This window comes from Choloepus didactylus, chromosome 7, assembly GCF_015220235.1.
Source record: "Choloepus didactylus isolate mChoDid1 chromosome 7, mChoDid1.pri, whole genome shotgun sequence".
Classification (NCBI taxonomy): domain Eukaryota; kingdom Metazoa; phylum Chordata; class Mammalia; order Pilosa; family Megalonychidae; genus Choloepus; species Choloepus didactylus.
Window position 1 is genome coordinate 63,592,611 of NC_051313.1, and position 20,731 is coordinate 63,613,341.

The 20,731-nt window shown below is 37.1% G+C and overlaps 1 protein-coding gene across 4 annotated transcripts in view; it reads left to right on the top strand.

Annotated features, from left to right (window-relative positions):
- The window catches only part of RNGTT (RNA guanylyltransferase and 5'-phosphatase), a 407,161-nt gene that overhangs the window by 138,135 nt on the left and 248,295 nt on the right, over nucleotides 1-20,731 (top strand). For all 4 annotated transcript variants that reach the window (XM_037843368.1, XM_037843369.1, XM_037843370.1 and 1 more), the window contains exon 9: nucleotides 17,835-17,970. In XM_037843368.1, coding sequence (XP_037699296.1) covers nucleotides 17,835-17,970 — 136 coding nt within the window. The remainder of the gene's footprint in view (nucleotides 1-17,834; nucleotides 17,971-20,731) is intronic.

The window sequence follows — 20,731 nt, forward strand, 5'->3', positions numbered from 1 at the left end:
AGTTTTCTGAGGAACCCCCAAACTCCTCCACAGTGGCTGTATCATTTTACATTCTCACCAGCAGTGAATAACTTCCCATTTCTCCACATCCTCTCTAGCAGTTGTAGTTACCTGTTTGCTTAATAGTGGCCATTCTAGTAGGTGTGAAATGATATCTTGTGGTTTTGATTTGCATTTCTTGAATAGCTAGTGAAGCTGAGCATCTTTTCTTGTGATTTTTTAGCCATTTGTATTTCCTTTTTGGAAAACTGTCTATTAATGTCTTTGGCTCACTTTTTAATTGTGTTGTTTGTCTTTTTATTGTTGAGTTGTAGGATTTCTTTATATATTCTGGATATCAAACCATATCAGATATGTGGTTTTCAGATTTTTTTCTCCCATTGAGTCAACTGCCTTTTCATCCTTTTGACAAAGTCCTTTGAAGCACAGAAATATTCAATTCTGAAGAGGTTCTATTTTTTCTTTTGTTGCTTCTGCTTTGGGTGTAGGTCTAAGAAACTACTACCTACCACTAAATCTTGAAGATGTTTCCCTGTATTTTCTTCTAGGAGTTTTATGGTACTGGTTCTTATATTTAGGTTATTGATCCATTTTTAGTTAATTTTTGTAAAGAGTGTGAGATAAGGACCTCTTTCATTCTTTTGTATATGGATATCCAGTTCTCCCAACACCATTTATTGAAGAGACTCTTGTGTCCCAGTTAAGTAGACTTGGAAGCCTTGTCAAAGATCAATTGACCATAGATTTGAGGGTCTATTTCTGAATTCTCAATTTGATTCCATTGAATGTGTCTATCTTTATGCCAGTAGCCTTCTGTTGTAACCACCGTGGCTTTATAATATGCTTTGAAGTCAGGAAGCATGAGTCCTCCCACTTCATTCTTCTTTTTCAAGATGTTTTTGACTATTTGAGGCCCCTTAACCCTTCCAAATAAATTTGATAATTAGCTTTTCCATTTCTGCAAAGTAGGCTGTTGGAATTTGGATTGGTATGACACTGATCTGAGATCAGTTTGGGTAGAATTGGCATCTTAATGACATGTAGCAGAATGTTTTTCCATTTATTTACGTCATCTTTGATTTCTTTTAGCAATGTCTTGTAGTTTTCTATGTACGGGTCCTTTACCTCCTTGGTTAAGTTTATTCCTAGATACTTGGTTCTTTTGGTTGGAATTGTAAGTGGAATTTTTTTCTTGATTATCTCCTTGTATAGCCCATTACAACTGGTTTTTGCATGTTGATCTTGTATTCCACCACTTTGCTGAACTCATTTATTAGCTCAAGTAGCTTCTTCTTAATTTTTGGGGGATTTTCTAAACGTAGGATCATGTTGTCTGCAAATAGTGAAAGTTTTACTTCTTATTTTCCAATTTGGATGCATTTTATTTCTTTTTCTTGCCTAATCAATCTATCTAGAATTTCTAGCACATTGTTGAATAACGGTCGTGATAGTGGGCATCCTTGTCTTGTTCCCGATCTTAGAAGGAAACTTTCAGTTTCTTACTGTTGAGTATAATGTTAGCTGTGGGTTTTTCATATATGCCTTTTATCATGTTTAGGAAATTTCCTTTGATTCCTACTCTTTGAAGTGTTTTTATTAAGAAAGGATGCTGAATTTTGGTTTATGCCTTTTCTGTGTCAATCAAGATGATCATGTGGTTTTTTTCCCCTTTCATTTGTTTATATGCTGAGTTATATTAATTGATTTTCTTCTGTTGAACGGTCTTTGAAACTGGAATAAAACCCACTTGTTCATGGTGTATAATTTTTTTTTATTAAAAAAAATTTTTTTTAAATTCTTTTAATATGCTGCTTTATTTGATTTGCAAGTATTATGTTGAAGATTTTTGCGTCTATTTCATTACAGAGATTTCTGTGTAGTTTTCTCTTGTGGTATCTTTTTGAGGCTTTTGTATTAGGGTAATATTAGCTTCATAGAATGAGTTAGGTAGTGTTCCCTCTTCAATTTTTTGGAAGCGTTTAAGCAGGAGTGGTATTAATTCGTCTTGTAATCCTTGGTAAAATTTGACTGTGAAGCCATCTGGTCCTGAGCTTTTCTTTGTTGGTGGGGTTTTTGATGATTGATTCTATCTCTTGTGATTGGTTGTTGAGGTCTTCTGTTTCTTCTCGAGTCAGTGTAGGTTGTTCATGTGTTTCTAGGAAGTTGTCCATTTCATGTAAGTTGTCTAGTTTGTTGGCATACAGTTTTTCATAGTATTCTGTTATCTTTTTTATTTCTTCAGGGTCCCTGGTAATGACCCCCTTTCATTTCTAATTTTATTTAGTTGCATCTTCTCTCTTTTTGTCTTTGTCAGTCTATAGTCTAAGTAAGGGTTTGTCAATTTTATTGATCTTCTCAAAGAATCAACTTTTTTTATTGATTTTCACTTTTTTTTTTTTCAATTCTCCATTTTATTTATTTCTGCTCTAATCTTTGTTATTTCTTTCCTTCTGCTTGCTTTGGGGTCAGTGTGCTGTACATTATCTGATTTCTTGAATTGTAAAGTTATGGTGTTGGTTTTAGCTCTTTATTCCTTTTTAATCTAGGCATTTAGGGCTTACATTATAAAATTTCCTCTCAGCACTGCCTTTGCTGCATCTCATAAGTTTTGCTATGTTTGGTTCTTGTTTTCGTTTGTATTGAAATATATACTGATTTCTTTTGCAATTTCTTCTTTGACCAACTGATTGTTTAAGAGCATGTTGTTTAACCTCCATATATTTGTGAAGTTTCCAGTTCTCTGGTTGCTGCCGATTTCCAGCTTCATTCCATTATGATCATAGAAAGTGCTTTGTAAAATTTCGTTGTTTTAAAATTTATTAAGACCACTTTTGTGCCCCACATATATCTACCCTAGAGAATGTTTCATGAGCACTTGAGAAGAATGTATATCCTTCTGTTTTGGGGTGCAGTGTTCTATGTAAGTCTGTTAGGTCTAGTTCATTTATCATATTATTTAGGTTCTCTATTTTATTATTGATCCTCTGTTTAGATGTTCTATCTATAAGAGAGTGGTGTGTTGAAGTCTCCCACTGTTATTTTAGAGATGTCTTTTACCCCCTTCAGTTTTGCTAGTGTTTGCCTCATGTACTTTAGGGCACCTTGGTTAGATGCATAGATATTTATGATTATTTCTTCTTGATGAATTGGTGTAATTTCTTTGTTTCGTTTTTTGGTTCCTGCTTATTTGGAATATCTTTTCCCATCATTTCACTTTCAATCCATTTCTATCTTTGGGTCTAAAATGAGTCTCTTGTAAACAGCATATCGATGGACCATATTTTTTCACCCATTCTGCCAATCTGCATCTTTTGATTACGGAGTTTAATCTATTAACCTCCAATGTTATTACTGTACAGGCAGCACTTACTTCAAACATTTTATCCTTTAGCTTTTATTTGTCATATCTATTTTTTTCTCTCTTATCCTTTTAATTATCCTTACTAATACTCTTCATTTCTGTACCCTCCTCCACACCTCTCTATCCTGTCTTTTCTTTTCAGCTGGCAGAACTCCCTTTAGTAGTTCTTGTAGGGCTGGTCTCTTATTAACAAATTCTCTCAGTTTCTGTTTATGAATATTTTAAACTCATCCTTATTTTTGAAGGACAGATTTGCTGGATAGAGAATTCTTGGCTCTCAGTTTTTCTTTTTTGGTGTCTGCCTTCTTGCCTCCATGGTATCTGATGAGAAATCAGCACTTATTCTTAATTGGCTTCCCTTGTATGTGGTGAAGCTCTTTTCTCTTGCTGCTTTCAGAATTTTCTCCTCTTTGGCATTTGACAGTCTGACTGGTATGTGTCTTGGAGTGGGTTTATTCAGATTTATTCTGTCTGGAGTATGTTGGGCTTCTTGGATTTGCATATTTATGTCTTTATAAGGGTTGGGAAATTTTCCAACTTTATTTCCTTGAATATTCTTTCTGACCCTTTTCCCTTCTCTTCTCCTTCTGGGATGTTTGTGCGCTTTGTGTTTGAAATCATTTCTCTGAGACCCGGCTCAAAAGTTTCCATTTTTTTATGCATTTGTTCTTTGGTCTGTTTGAATTCAGTTGCTCTGTCTTCTAGCTTGTTGATCCTTTCTTTTGGCACTTTAAACCTCCTGTTTTGTGTCTAGTATATTTTTAATTTTATCTACAATGTCTTTCATTTCCATAATATCTTTTATTTTTCTGTGTATTCTTTCAGATTCTTCTTTGTGCTTTCCTAGTGTCTTCTTAATATCCTTTATCTTTTAGTGTATGTTTTCCTTCATCTCTTTGAATTGATACAGGAGATTTGTTTAAATACCATTGGTTGTTTCAGATTCTCTGTCCCCTCCAGCTTTTTAATTTGTTCATTTTACTGGGCCGTATCTTCCTGTATTTTAGTATTCCTTGTGATTTTTTGTTGATATCTGGTCATCTGACTATTTTGATGGGTCTATTCTGTACGTCTGGTTCTCTTTCTTGTCTAAGAATTAGTTGTTGCCTGGGTTTGTATTAGGGCACTGCTTTGACAGTTGGATTGTCAGTATTCCCCAGCCAATACAGGTCTGGATACCCATGTAGGGGGTGTTGTCCAGCTCTGATGCACCTGGGATAGGTTCTGCAGAATGCCTGTCTTTTCCCTGTGAACTTTCTGGCCTGTCCAGCAGATGATGCTCTTTGGTTACTTATTCATACTCAGAAGCTATTTAACTTGTGGCACCGGTCAGCATCTGACACTGCAGAGGGGTAACTGTGGGGATCTCACTTCTCTAGCCATTATATGGCTCAGTGTCGGGCTGTGTTCCCCTCTCTATGGGGTGGAGGACTTTGGGGCGGAGGACTTCTGCGACTGTCCTGCAGGCACGGATTGGGGCTCCTGCTGCTGCTTCCCTCAAGGGTGAGGGAAAGGTACTAGGAACCACAGCCAGAATTACAGTCTCTGCCTACGTTTTCTCTGTCCTTTATCCTGGCACTGACCTGGATGTTGAAATGTCCTCCCCTGTCCCCTGGTCCCCCTTATAGTGGATTTGGATAGTTTCTACCTGGTTACTTAGTGCTTTTGAGAAAGAAGTTCCTTCCCTAATCCTCCATTTTGGAAACTCTTCCTTGGTGCCCTTTTGTATTCCGCACTCCCCGGCAACCTGAGTCCTGCCATGGGTCCTGGTGGACTTGCGTCTCTGTGTCTGGGTATAGCTGGGGATCGGTCTCACTGATGTGAGAGATTTTTTTCTCATCATATTTATTTATTGTAGAATGTAACATATATCCATAAAAGTGATAACTTTCCTAGTGCAATTTAGCAAGTTGTTAAGAGAGCAAATTTCAAAGAATATTATAGGTTACAATTCCACAGTTTCAGTTATTTCCTTATTATGAAAAATAACATATATACCAAAAGGTAATATCTTTCAAAGTAGGATTTAACAAGTAGAGATATAGGAAATTTCCAAAGTTATTATATAGTACCATAGTTTCAGTTATTTCCTTATTGTGAAATATAACATATATACAAAAAGGTTTAGCTTTCAAATTATGATTTAGCAAGTAGCTATAGAACAACTTCAAAGGATGCTATGGGTTACAGTTCCACCATTTCAATTCTTTCCTTCTGACTATTCTAATACCCTAGCAACTAAGAAAAAGAAAATTATATAAAGATTCAGTATTCGTAAACCTTTGTTAAATTCCGTCTTGTCTGTTACTACTCCTTCCTCTAGTTTAATCGCTTCCCCAATCTTCAGGGACGTCTAGGCAGTTATCACACTATACCCTGTTCATGTTGAAAAGGGTTGTCAACTTGATCAGCACAGGGAACACATCTAGTTGATACTCTTGAAGAGGCTATTGCCTGTGGGTTTTGGGACTTAGCTGGCATAGGAGCACTCTGAAGGATTTACGTTTCTGACAAATAAACTTAGTGAGTGAAACTTTTTTATAGAGTCTCAGATACGGATCAGGTGTTCTTTAAGGTTTTTGGGACTACTGTTGACTTGGGCTTATCATATTGTGGTCGTTTGGCGTATCTTGCTGAAGCTTGCATAGGAGTAACCTCCAGGACAACCTCTTGACTCTATTTGAATGCTCTTAGCCAATAAAACCTTATTTTGTTGCCTTTCTTTTCCCCATTTTGGTCAAAAAGGCATTCTCAATCCCTCAATGCCAGGGTCAGGCTCATTCCTGGAATCCATGTCCCACGTCACCAGGAAGGCTTATTCATCTTGGGGGGTCCTGCCCTACTTTGGGGGGTGATGAATTTATTTGCAGAGTTAGGCTTAAAGAGAGAAAATTCACATTTAAACAACAAAAGAGGTTCTCTGGAGGTGACTCCTAGGCATAATTACAGGTGGGCTCAGCCTCCTCTTTACAGCCGTAAGTTTCACCCGAGCAAGCCTCAATATTGAGGGCTTGACTTACAAAGTAGGGGGTTCCTAAGTTCACATAGCATATATTATATCTGTGATAATCCATCCATATCTCACATTATCATCACTTAGTTGTACAATCTCCATCACTCTCCATTTTAAACAATTCTCACACCCCAAAGCATCTCGTAGCTCTCGTCAGCCCTTAATTATTTGTTCCTAGTATTTGTGTAATACTAATATGGTATTGGTTTTAATTATAGTCCCTAGTATGCAATATGTAGATTTTCCCCATATACCCTTCTGTTGTCAACTCTCTGTACCAATGTGATACCTTAGAAGTATATCATGCAAGCACCTATCTATATTTGTGGTGCTGATCTGTGGGAAACATCCCTTTAACCAACCCCTTTCATTCCTATTTGCCTTCAATACAGCTCTGATACTTATAATCCCATTAACAAATAATCGTCACCCCTATCCATTACCACACCTTTGAATTCACCATCATTAACATATCTGGACATAACTTGATTGTCATTCTCCCTCACCATCTACTATTGCTAGGTTCCCTGTATTCTGCATTATAAGGAATTGATTTTACATTGTTGAGATAGTTCATAGAAGTGGTAACATACAATATCTCTCCTTTTGTGTCTGACTTAGCTCACTCAGAATTATATCTTCAAGTTTCATCCATGTTGCCAGATGTTTCAGGACCTTTTTGCTTCTTACTGCTGCATAGTATTCCATCATATGTATATACCACATTTTGTTTATCCACTTGTCTGTTGAAGTACACTTGGATTGTTTCTGTCTCTTGGCAATTGTGAACAGTGCTGCTATGAACATTGGTGTACAAATGTCTGTTCGTGTCACTGCTTTCGCATGTTCTGGGCATATACTGAGAAGTGGAATTGCCGGATCGTAGGGTAATTCAATATCTAGTGTTCTGAGAAACCAACAAACTGACTTCCAGAGTAGCTATACCATTGTACAGTCCCACCAGCAATGAATAAGCGTTCCAATTTCTCCACACCCTCTCCAGTGTTTGTAGATTCCTGTTTGTTTAATGGCAGCCATTTCTTATTGGTGTGAGGTGATAATCTCATTGTGGTCTTGATTTGCATCTCGCTAATAGCTAGTGAAGGTAAACGGTTTTTCACGTTTTTTAGCCATTTGTATTTCCTCTTTGGAGAAATGTGTTTTCATATCTTTTGCCCATTTTATAATTGGGCTGTTTGTACTATTGTTGTTGACTAGGATTTCTTTATATATATGCAAGATTTCTTTATATATGCAAGTCTCTTATCAGATACATGGTTTCCAAATAGTTTCTCCCACTGAGTTGACTGCCTCTTCACCTTTCTGACAACTTCCTTTGAGGTAGAGAGCTTTTGATTTTGAGGAGTTCCCATTTATCTATTTTTTCTTTCATTGCTTGTGCTTTGGGTGTAAGGTCTAAGAAGCAGCCTCCTAATACTAGGTCTTGAAGATGTTTCCCTGTATTATCTTCTAGCAGTTTTATGGTACTGTCTCTTATACTGAGGTCTTTGATCCATTTTGTGTTAATTTTTGTACATGGTGTGAGGTAGGGGTGCTCTTTCATTCTTTTTGTTATGGGTATCCAGTTCTCCCAGCCCCATTTGTTGAAGATTTTATGTCCCAGTTAAGTGGATTTGGGAGCCTTATCAAAAATCAGTCGTATGTATGTATTTGGGGGTCTGTTCCCGAACTCTCAGTTCAATTCCATTGATCAAAATATCTGTCTTTATGCCAGTACCATGCTGTTTTGATCACTGTAGCTTTATAGTAGGCTTGAAAGTCTGGAAATGTAATCCTCTCACTTCATTCTTCTTTTTTTTAGGATGTTTTTGACAATTCGAGGCCTCTTTCCCTTCCAAATAAATTTGATAACTAGCTTTTCCAAATCTGCAAGGTAGGTTGTTGGAATCTGGATTGGGATTGCGTTGAATGTGTAGATCAGTTTGGGTAGAATTAACATCTTCACAATATTTAGTCTTCCTGTTCATGAGCATGGAATATTTTTCTGCCTATTTAGATCCTTTTTAATTTCTTTTAGTAAAATTTTGTCATTTTCTTTGTAGAGGTCTTTTATGTCCTTCGTTAAGTTTGTTCCTAGGTACTTGATTATTTTAGTTGTTATTGTGAATGGAATTTTTTTTTTTAATTTTTGATTGCCTCTTCAGGTAGGTCATTTCTAGTGTATAGGAACATTACTGACCCATGTGCATTAATCTTATATACTGCCACTCTGCTGAATTTATTAGCTCAAGTAGCTTTGCGGTCGAATTCCCAGGACTTTTCAAATATAAGATTATATCATCTGTAAATAATGACAGTTTTGCTTCTTCCTTTCCAATTTTGATACCTTTTATATCTTTATCTTGGAGAGTTGTTCTGGCTAGAACTTCTACACAGTGTTGATTAATAGAGGTGACAGTGGCATCCTGTGTCATTCCTGAACTTAGGGAAAAGGCTTTTAGCCTCTCACCGCTAGAGTACTATGCTGTCTGTGGGTTTTTCATATATGCCCTTTATCATATTGAGGAAGTTTCCTTCAATTCCTACCTTTTGAAGTGTTTTTATCCAAAAGGGATGTAGAATTTTGTTGAGTGCTGTTTCAGCATCTATTGAGATGGTCATTTGATTTTTCCCTTTTGATTTGTTAATATACGTTGAATTACATTAATTGATTTTCTTGAATACCTAGGATGAACCCCACTTCGTCAGGGTGTATAATTTTTGTATAATGTTTGTCTAATATATTTTGGAGCTCCTTGATGGGTGCATAAACATTTATAATTGTGATTTCTTCTTGGTGAATTATCCTTTTTCTTAATATATAGTGTCCTTCTTTATCTATTATGACATCTTGCATGTAAAGTCTATTTTGTGCAATATTAGTATAGTACCCCAGCTTTCATTTGATTGCAGTTTGCATAGAATATTTTTTCTATCCTTTCACTTTCAGTCTCTTTGTGTCACAGGGTCTAAGTTGAGTCTCTTGTGAACAGCATATTGCTGGGTCATATTTTTAAATCCATTCTTCCAGTCTATATCTTTTAATTGGAGAGTTTAATCCATTCGCATTCAGACTATTAATGTGAAAGGAGTTCTTGAACTAGCCATCTTATCTTTGGTTTTCAGTTGTTAGATCTATTTTTTTCCCCACACTTTTTTCCTTTATGTTATGCTTACTGATAAATCTTCAGTTATGTGCTCTTTTCCAGACCTCTCTCTCCTTTCTTTTTTTTCTCAGTTTGTAGAGCTCCCTTTACTATTTCTTGCAGGACAGGTCTCTTGTTAACAAAAGCATTTGTTTGTCTGTGAATATTTTAAACTGTCCCTCAATTTTGAAGGAGATCCTGGTTGGCAATTTTTCTCTTTCAGAATCTAAAATATGTCATACCACTGCCTTCTTGCCTCCTTGGTGCCCTCTGCATAGTCGGTACTTAGTCTTATATTGTTCCCTTGTATGTAGTGAATCACTTCTCTCTTGCTGCTTCCAGAAACTTCTCCTTTCTTCAGCATTTGACAATCTAATCAGTATATGTCTTGAAGTAGGTTTATTTGGATTTATCTATTTGGAGTTCTTTGGGCATCTTTAATTTGCATATTTATGGCATTTTAGAAGGGGGGGGGAGGTTTTCAACAACAATTTTTTCCAATACTCTTTCTAGCTGTCTTCTCTTCCCCTTCTCTAACACTAGTGATTCTTATATTAGTGTGCTTCATGTTGTCCATCATTTCCTAAGATCCATTTCAAATTTTTTTATTTTTTTCACCATTTGTTCTTTTGTGCTTTCACTGTCTTTCACCCAATCCTCAGTGCCGCTAATTCATTCTTCTACTTCTTCAAATCTGGTGTTACGTGTCCCAAGATTTTTAATTTGATCAGCAGTATCTTTTATTTCCATAAGGTCTGCTATTTTTAAAATTTTGTTTTGCCAAATTCTTTATGTTCTTCTAGGGTCTTCTTCATATCTTTTACATCCTGAGCCATAATATTGATGTTTGTGTGTACTTCTTTGATTAATTGCTCCAAATGTTCTGTCTCTTCTGGCTTTTTAATTTGTTCATTAGGCTTGTCCATATCTTCTGTATCCTTCAACTTCTGTATAATTTTATGCTGTCTTTGTGGCTTTTGCTTGTCTTGATAAGGTTATTTTGGGAAGTGCATTATTCAGCATTTATATAAAATTTTGGTTTGCTGGAGTGCAGTTTCCCAGTCCTACCAGCAGGTGGCCTCTCTTGAGGCCCAGCTTGCTGCAGTGCATTTTCGCTAAGCTACCAGCAGGTGATGCTCTTGAGGTACAGCTTTCTGGAGTCCAGTTTCCATCACCTACCAGCAGGTGGTGCTCTTAAGTAGTCCTTCCCCAACCACTGCTGTTTGGTGGGCAGAGTCCAAAACTAGTGGGGAACCAGTCACTGCGGTGGATCTCCATGCTCTAGGGAATCTGGGTCCTGGGGCTGCAATGTGGGCCCTGAGCAGGTAGGCAGGGAGCCTGATCAAGGGCACCCTATAGGTGAGTCTTGGGCCTTTCTTTCTAGTTCTCTGCCTGCCTAGTACCTGTAAGTCTCTGGGGTGTGGGAATGGCTCCCAATTGCTGGTATGGCCCCGTTCCCTTCTCCCTTCCCCACTTCTCACTGTTGCAGACCCCAACCCCTCCCCACTTCTGTGGTGGGAGAGCAACTGCTGTCCTCCTGGTTCCTTCATAGGAGCTCCCTGCTGTCTGGCCGTGGAGGATCACCCCCTAGCAAATTGTCAAGGTAGGTGGATAGGAGTGGAGAGCCGCTGCTTACTCCCTTGCCTGGTTGCGGTTTTGCTGCTGCCAGCCTGGTGGGAGGGGCAGCAGTCCGGTCTAGGAACACATTCACTGCTTCCCTTCAGCCACTGTCTCCCCTCTGTTTTTGTCAGTTGTTCCCTCCACGAACTGTGGGGGACCGTCTATGGCTAGTCACACCCTGGATGTGTTCCTGCTGTCCTCTGGCTCCTTTCTAGTTACTCTGGTGGTGGACAAGCCCGTTCCATTACACCTACTCCGCCATTTTCCCAGAAGTCTCTGCTGTGAGCGATTTTATAGTCTTTGTCCATGGTGGGAGGTGGGAGGGATCTTGGCTGCTTCCTTTGGGCACTTCCCAAGTTGAGTGGGACCTGGTGAGGGGGAGGGAAGAGGACTGGCCGGTCTGGGATGAAGTTTCCTTCCTGATAGTTTTGTCTTTCTTCAGTTCAGTGTTTGCATGATCCTTTTCCATTCTTTACATTCCTCCAGATTTCTGAGCAATGAGATGTGTCTTTTTTTTTTTTTTTTCCTGAATCTCTGGGGAGTTTTCAGTAATTATCTTATGTTGCTAAGTTGATGACGTTACCAGTAGGCTTCTTTACTAAGGAATTAAAAAAAAAAACTTTTTAATAGAATTTGGCTGCTTTCAGAGACCTTGGAGTGAAATTATTTCTATACTCTTTACCTTCCTTGTCTAACATAAAATAGCTCTTTACTTTTCATATGTATTATATAAAAAGAACACATGACTTGGAATGACTAGAGTTCAAACCACAAATTATAGTCCAAAAACTTGTTCCAAAGCCTGAAAATTTGTATGTGTAGAAGAATCCCTGCATTCCAACTGGTAGTAATTCCTCTGGTATCTCTGCAGATGCAAGCTATTTTTCCCATGAGCAATCCTTCATAGTGAATTGTATCATCTATACTTTTTTATTCCTTGGATTTGTTTTAAATCTGTTTGCATACATGTGTACAAAGACTGTATTTTCTTTTAATTGATACCCGACTTGAAGGAAAAAGAAAAGTCTTGATGGTTAAGATGAATATCTATTGAATAAGTTTATTATAATAAAAATAGAAAATAAACAATTATGGTAATATACTAGAGCCCTGGGATTTAATATTTATTCTATTTGAACATTATTTAAAATTCCGGATAGCCAGTGTAAAAGGGAAATACAATTTTTTTCCTCATCATATGATCAGAAGAGGCAAACCATTTCTTTCTTCTGAATTCTAAAATTTATTAGCATAATTTAGCTTTTGGAAAACTGCAAATATAGGATTGTCATTCTGTTGAATATTAACAAATACTGGTGTTAAGTGTAGGAAACAATGGGCTACATAATAGATAAAATAAACACACTTACTTACATGTCTTAAAGATCCAAATATGTATCTTGACTTTCTAAGAGAAAGATAATGTTTCCCTATCTTATTTTGCCATGAAGTACCTTTATAGTGAATATGAAACTTTGCAAAATGCTGGTCTAGGTCCTTAAACAATATGATGAATTGTGTCTTCAGTATCACTTTCGCAGAACTGGCATAATTGCCTTTTTTAAATTCAATTTTATTGAGATTGTTCTCATACCATACAATCATTCAATGTGCACAGTCATTTGCCCATGATACCATTATACAGCTGTGCATCCATTATTCCAGAAAAGAAATAAAAACAAAATAGGAAACTCAAATCCTCCCGTACCCCTACCCCCCCCCACCATTATTGACTCATGATATTGGTATAGTACATTTGCTACTGTTGATGAAAGAATGTTAAAATACTCCTAATTATAGTACATAGTTTGCAATAGGGATTTTTTTTCCTATGTACCCTTCTATTATTAACTCCTAGATATAGTGTCATACATTTGTTCTAGTTCATGAAAGAGATTTCTAATGTTTGTGCAGTTAATCATGGATGTTGTCCACCACAAGATTCATTGTTTTATACATTCCCATATTTTAACCTCCAACTTTCCTTCTTTTTGGTGACATACATGACTCTAAGCTTCCCCTTTCCACCACATTCACACACCATTCAGTACTGTTAGTTCTCACAATATCATGTTATTGTCACCTCTGTCCATTTACAAATACTTAAGTTCAACCTAGTTAAACATTCTGTTCATAATATGCAACCACTCCCCATACTTTAGCCTCATTCTATGTCCTGGTAACTTATACTTCATGTCTATGGGTTTACATATTATAATGAGTTCATATCAGTGAGACCATACAAAATTTGTCCTTTTGTGTCTGACTTATTTCACTCATTATAGTGCCCACATCATCCCATTTTTTTCTTTTTAAGATGTTTCTTTTCACCCACCATACAGTCTGTCCTTAGTAAACAATCAATGGTTCCCTGTACAATCATGTATTTATACATTTACCACCATCATCACTATGTATATAAGGACTTCTCCATTTCTTTCACAAAGGATAAGGAAGAGTCGAAGCTACAGAGACAAAAGAAAAAGAAAAAGGAAAAGAAAATGACAGCTAAAAAGCACCAAAAGGAAAGAGAGAATTAAACTAAAGTACAACAAAAGAGTCAGACAGTATCACCAGTGCCAAGAGTCCCATACCCCTCCCTTATGTCCTCCTCTTTTAGGCCTTTAGCTTTGGTATATTGCCTTTGTTACATTAAAGGAAGGGTAATATAATGTTTCTGTTAACCATTGTCTCTAGTTTGCATTGATTGTATTTTTCCCCCCAATACCACCCCATTTTTCACACGTTGCAAAGTTGACATTCATTCGTTCTCCCTCATGTAAAAACGTTTGTACATTTTATCACAATTGTTAAGCATTCTAGGTTTCACTGAGTTATATAGTCCCAGTCTCTGTCTTTCTTCTTTCCTTCCGCTTTTCCACATGCTCCTAACCTTCCTCTTTTAACCATACTCACAGTCATCTTTTTTCAGTGTACTTACATTGTTGTGCTACCATCACCCAAAATTGTGTTCCAGACCTCTCACTCCTGTCTTTTCCTATCTGTCCGTAGTGCTCCCTTTAGTATTTCCTGTAGCACAGGTATCTTGTTCACAGACTCTTCTCATTGTCTGTTTGTCAGAGAATATTTTAAACTCTCCCTCATATTTGAAGGACAGTTTTGCCGGATATAGGATTCTTGGTTGGTGGTTTTTCTCTTTCAGTAACTTAAATATATCACACCACTGCCTTCTTGCCTCCGTGGTTTCTACTGAGAAATCTGCACATAGTCTTATCAAGCTTCCTTTGTATGTGATGGATCACTTTTCTCTTGCTGCTTTCATGATTCTCTCTTTGTCTTTGATGTTTGATAATCTGATTATTAAGTGTCTTGTCCTAGGTCTATTCATATCTATTCTGTTTGGGGTACGCTGCACTTCTTGAATCTGTAATTTTATGTCTTTCATAAGAGATCGGAAATTTTCATTGATTATTTCCTCTATTATTGCTTCTGCCCCATTTCCCTTCTCTTCTCCTTCTGGGACACCCATGACACATACATGCATGAGCTTCATGTTGTCATTCAGTTCCCTGAGACATTGCTTATATTTTTCCATTCTTTTCCTATCGGTTCTTTCGTGTGTAGGATTTCAGGTGTCTTGTTCTCCAGTTCCTGAGTGTTTTCTTCTGCTTCTTGAACTCTGCTATTTATGTCTGCATTGTGTTTTTCATCTATTGTGTTGTGCCTTTCATTTCCATAGATTCTGCCAGTAGTTTTTTCAAGCTTTCGATTTCTACCTTATGTTCACCCAGTGTTTTCTTTATATCCTTCATCTCTTTTGCCATATCTTCCATGAACTTGTTGATTTGATTTTTGATTTGATTTAGCAGATTTCTTTGAAGATCTTTAATTGACTGTTTCATCAAAGTGAAACAATATCTCAGCTGTATCTTGATTTAGGTGTAAGTTTGTTCCTTTGTCTGGGCCATATCTCTTCCCTTCCCAGTATAGTTTGTAGTCTTCTGTTGTCTAGGCATCTGGCTTTCCCCAGTTACACCAATTAGACTTTCCTAGACCAGAATGGGTTCGGTTCTCAGAATGGGGTTATATTCAGTTTCAAGTCCCCCTGACAGTGTGTCTTAGTGTTTGATGGGCTTTCCTGTGAGGTCTCTAGCCACTGTGCTTTTCCTAACGTGCCCAGCAGGTGGAGCCTGTCAGCCTGTCACTCTGGACTGCTATAGGTTGTTTCTGTTTTGACTGTTTTCTCCCAGGCCCTGGGTCTGAGTTCTGAGGGGAGGGCAGGCCTTTGAGTTGGGCCCCACCTCCTTCCTCTTAGGGAAGATACACCCCCTAGGGAGTTACCTTTTCCATTTGAATTGTTCTTTGTCTCTCTGACTCTGTCAACTCCACCCCTGCCTGGCTCAGAATGCTGTAAACTGAAAATGGCTGAGGCTCCACTGAGCCACTCAGGTTGAGAGAGAGAAAAACGGAAGAAAGCCCCCTTTCAGAGTTAGTGGATGGCCCCCCTGTTTCACCCATAGGTCAGATAGAGTACCTGGTCTTCTGGGCTCCTCCTCCCAGGGCGCAGGTGTTTTCTCGCTCTCTAAGGTCAGTCTCTAAAAGTCTCAGTATTTTTTTCTTTTTTTAATTAATTTTTTTCCCCTCTCTGTCAGCCCCACCTCCTCTACACTGTGAGCGACCTCAGGGTACTTTGCTTCTTGTCTGTTTGTAGCTCGTATTCAGCAGTCCACATTTGTTAATTAAAACCCCAGTTGGAGCTGGCCTGAGTTATATTCTCTCACTCTGAGAATGCTGTTTTCTACTGCAGTGAGGTTTTACCACTTAGCCTTCCATGGGGGAAGGGGGCTCTTGGTATGGTTCCAGTTTTTGCTTACAGATTTTATGCTGCAGTCTCAGTCTTTCTACCCAATCCAGGTGTGTGTGTGATGTGTGGACAGTCACGGTTTTCCCCTAGCAGTTGTTCCAGATTATATACTCGTTGTTCCTGGTTGTTTATTAGTTGTTCCAGGGGACTAAATTCCACACTTTTCTACACCGCCTTCTTAGCTCCTCTGTAATTGCTTTTTATTTGATCTTTCTTTATGGTGATTTGAATTTCTTCTGGAACACAGTCAAGGGCAAGGCTGACTTCTTCCAGCAAGCCTAAATCCTCCCCATCCAGCAGGAATAGTTCCTTCTGAAAAGCTTTGGGAGCTAAGTATCCTGTTGCTTGGCTGTCTGCTGTTCTGGCAGTTGGGCTAGGAGTCTCTTAGATGTACAGTCAGTCTGGACTGAGGGTGATTTTATTATTGCTGGTGAAACCTTAGTCTCTACATTCCCCATCTACTGGGGCTACAGCTGTTTCAATATGTAGTAAGGGTCTGAGCGCTCCACCCCCTCCCCAGGGGCCTGCAGGGATGAATTAATAGTGTTATCTGTATGGTTCACAATTCTGTCCCAAAATGGAAGCCGTCTTCTTTGCTGTCTTCCTCTGCTCTGCACCCTTCTTTTTACCTTAGATCTCCTATTGCTCCTTGCCTGTCTTAAGCATGTCTGCTTTGCTTTTTAGCACACTTGATTTTTGGTAGACAAATTATCCTCTAATATATTAATGTCTGTATACTATATTAGCATCCATAGTTTCATTCAATGTTTCTTCCATCCCCTGGCCTTAAATTCACTCAGCCCCATTGATCATCTGTTGCTTCTTTTTTCTGACATATATATTATTATTCCACTCTTTAATTTAAAAACAAATACATCTGAACAAAACTATTTTGCTTTTTAGAGACTCATGCCTTTTCATCTTCGAATCCTCCTTATTGCTGTCAACTTTCTCATTGTTTGAAGACAACGGTACCTGGATATGGTCTCTGTTTTCACAACCTGCCATATCCATTTGGTAGTACAGCCTCTCAGTCTATGATTTCTTTAACTTGAGTCCACCTGGAATTTATTTTTTTATATGGTGTAAAGAAGAGCTCCATTCTTCATGATCTGCTTTATGGGGGATCACTGGTGGGAACTTGACTATTTTAAGAATGACTGATTGTAAAGTATATAAATTCCCTCATATAATTATTGAGTTGAAGAATATAAATGATAATAAGAATTCTTGTGAGCTTGTGCTTAAAAATATTTTAATTTTGTGTTAATGAATGAGAAAGGGAATAGTCCCTGAAGTAGTGGTAACTGGTTACGTCATAATATTGATTCAAAGGGAGTGATTTTATATCTTCATAAAGCTATTTTACTAACTATGGTATAATATGAAGAGTATTGGGTAGTTTGAGGCCTGACTGTACCATTTGCAAATCACTTACTTTCTCTGTTTTTTTTTTTTTTTTTGTATTGCAAGGTGGGGAGAATAATACCTATTTTGAATAGTTGTTGAACCAGTGAAATACAATTGTGTGTGTGTGTATTGTCAAGTTTGAAAGATTTTGATGTTTAAAAATTAGTAAAAATTAGAGAACCATTTTTTCTGAAGATGATTCATAAATTTGTTCTTTAACATCAGTTTCCATAAAATCTCAGATTTCCTATACTTTGTTTTTTTCTCCAGGAAACAATTAAAACAATTCTTTTTTACATTTTCTATTTGTGGTGCTTTAATCTAATGATATAGAGAGAGGGGGACTCCAACAAACATTATTTCACAATCTATTGTAGGTCTAAGGAAATAGAATTTAATTATTTCTTATGACTTGATTATCATACTGTTAATATTACCTTTTTAATGTCTTACTTACAGTTATATGATGTTGATTGATGGCACAAATGAAGTTTTTATGATTGATAGAGACAACTCAGTGTTTCATGTTTCAAATCTGGAATTTCCATTTCGTAAAGATCTCCGTATGCATTTATCGAATACTCTCTTGGATGGGGTAAGTCCCATTTTATCTTTTTTGTTGTTGTTATTTTGCTTTGTTAAACATTGCCATTTTCTTTTCGTTGTGAATAAAAGTGGTGTTTTTTTTTGTTTTTTTTTTTTATTACTAGGAAACTTAGAGACAATCTCTGTTTATATACCAGGATGTTAAATTTCATTTATTTGTTAATTGAACTTATATTGAATAAATATCCCTTTTGAAAGGACTCTTCCAGGTTAATCTTTGAACCTAAATATGGATTTTGTGATTTTTTTTTTCAGTGGAGAAAGTTGTTAAAGGTATGGAAAGGGAGTTAAATGAATTTTGTATTGATCATTTTCACCTGGTATGAGAGTAAGTGAATACAATTAAATCTTAGTCACTTTTTTTCATGATTGAATAAAAATTCTGGTTGAGAAAGATTAATTTTATTGGGTTATTTTACTTTTCAGTTGAATTTTAATGATGTGATACTAAAGATCACATTTTCCTTATCTCTTTAGCTATGCTGACTGGTAATTCTTGTTTAAAAACAATCATACCTTTGAAAACAAGTGCTGCTTTTACGATTGAGGTTTTAAAGCTAAGAATTTCCCCATTGCAGAAAATCTCCATTTATATAATGATAAAATTACTTGTTTAAAAATATTTTAACTTACTTTCATGCAAACAGATCCTTTCCCCTCTATTCTAAAAATACTGGTTTATTATAAAGAAAAATTTAAACAATAACTGAACATTACAAAGCAGCTGCTAAAAATCACCTGAACTCCTATCATTGGAGTATCTTCTGTTTCATGTGGATGAACATCATTCTAGACTTTTCTCTGTGCCAGGGTGTTAAATCGTATGTCTGCTCTAATGTGTTTGAGGGATGTACCACATTTGTGTTAGTAGTAATGACTCAGAGCACAGATTCTCAGTCAGAGACTGTGTCAGAATTCTTAGGGCAGTTGGGATCCCTTCCAGGGCCAGCAAGATTCTCAGTAGCCCTTCTTTGTTGCATCTGCCCTGGTTGAAAAATTTGCTTTGGTCAAATATGTACACACATGGGTAATTGCATAATTTTGTATAAGAAGTACAGATGTTACATGCATTTTGTAACATCCTTTTTTTCATGTATTTATTTTGGACCCCTTTCTCATATAAATGTCTGTATGGTAGAACATTCTGTGTGTGTGTGTGTGTGTGTGTGTGTATGTGTGTATGTGGGGGTTGGGAGATGTATATATACATACACACACACACACACACACACACACACATGCACACAGACATACCATGATTTAGTGTTTCCAAACTAACTTGATTGTGAAAATTGTAGGAGATGCTTGTTAAAAATATGACCCTCAACAGAGCAATAGATGTTGGGTGTTAGGGAGGGAGGGAGAGAGGGAGGGAAAGAAAGAGACAGTGGTGTGACAGGATCTTAAAGGTGATGGATCGGGGGAGGGGTGTCGGAGTATGATGGAGTTCTATGTATGGGGTTTGTACTGTTTTTACAACTGTTCCTGTAAGACTGAACTTATTTCAAAATAAAATTTATTACAAAAAAAAAATATGACCCTCGAAACCACCTATCCCAAACCTAATGAATTGGAGTCTCTGGGAGGCCTAGTTACATGTACTTTTAACAAGTGCTCAAATGATTCTAATCAGGCTAGTTTGAGAAATGGTTCGGTAATTTATTTAACCAGTCCTTTTTTGGTGGACATTTTGATTTTTTGTAGTTTCTCTATTAGAAGATACACTTGAATGTACATCCTTATATATTCTTCCTTTCTCAATACTTAAGAGGATTCTTAGAGGTGAGATTGTATTGTCTGTTAAGAATCTTTTGATTGCAAGTAACTGAAATCTAACTTAAAGTAGTTGAGTAAAAAAAGAACTGCATTGGCTCAAATAATTAAGAAGTCTAGGCTTTCCCTACTATCTCAGGCATAATCACATCTGGGAGCTCAAATGATACTGGCCAGGATGTGAGTCTTTTCCATTTCCTTGCTTTACTCATCTGCTTGGTTTCATTATGTATAAAGGCTCTTTGTACATGAGAGGCAAGTTTCACTGCAGTACAAGAAGAAAGAGAGCTTTTTCTCCTAACATCCATATGTTGGTCCCGGGAAGACTCTAATGGGCTTTGCCTAAGTTATATACCCAACAACAGTGGAAGTGGGAGCCAGTAACTCATTGATAGTTGTATCACTTGTAGTGCAAGAGGAACAGTTCTCCTCCTAAGGAAGAGAAGGTGTGGCAAGCAAAGATAATGTGTGTACCATGCTGGGTTCAAGGTTATGCCCATTTAAAATATTGATATATATATATATACATAATTGCCACCCTTCTTTCCAGAAATTATTGAACAAATGTGCAGTTCAACGTGGTTCAGCGAATCACAGGTAGATGATACGCACACTGTCTTCAACACTGGATTTTGTTGGGGATTTTTTTTTTTTTTATTTAATGAGAGAAAAATGACTTTTCTATTTTAAGGGACAGTATAACTTAATGGTTAAGTGTCCTAACTTGGAATCAAACTGCATGGGTGTCTCACTTGCTCCCTCAGTTATTTCCTGGGAGACATTATACAGTTTTCTCATCTGTAGTGAAGTGTGGCTAATAATAGTGTTCAGTTCTTGGTGTAGTTGTGAAGATTGAGCCGGATACTTTGTAAAGAGCTGATGATAGAGTCTGGCACTTAGTAAAATAAATATTTACGATTTTTCCTTTGTATTCATGTGAATTGTTAATGAGGCTTTACCACTTTATGAGTTATAGT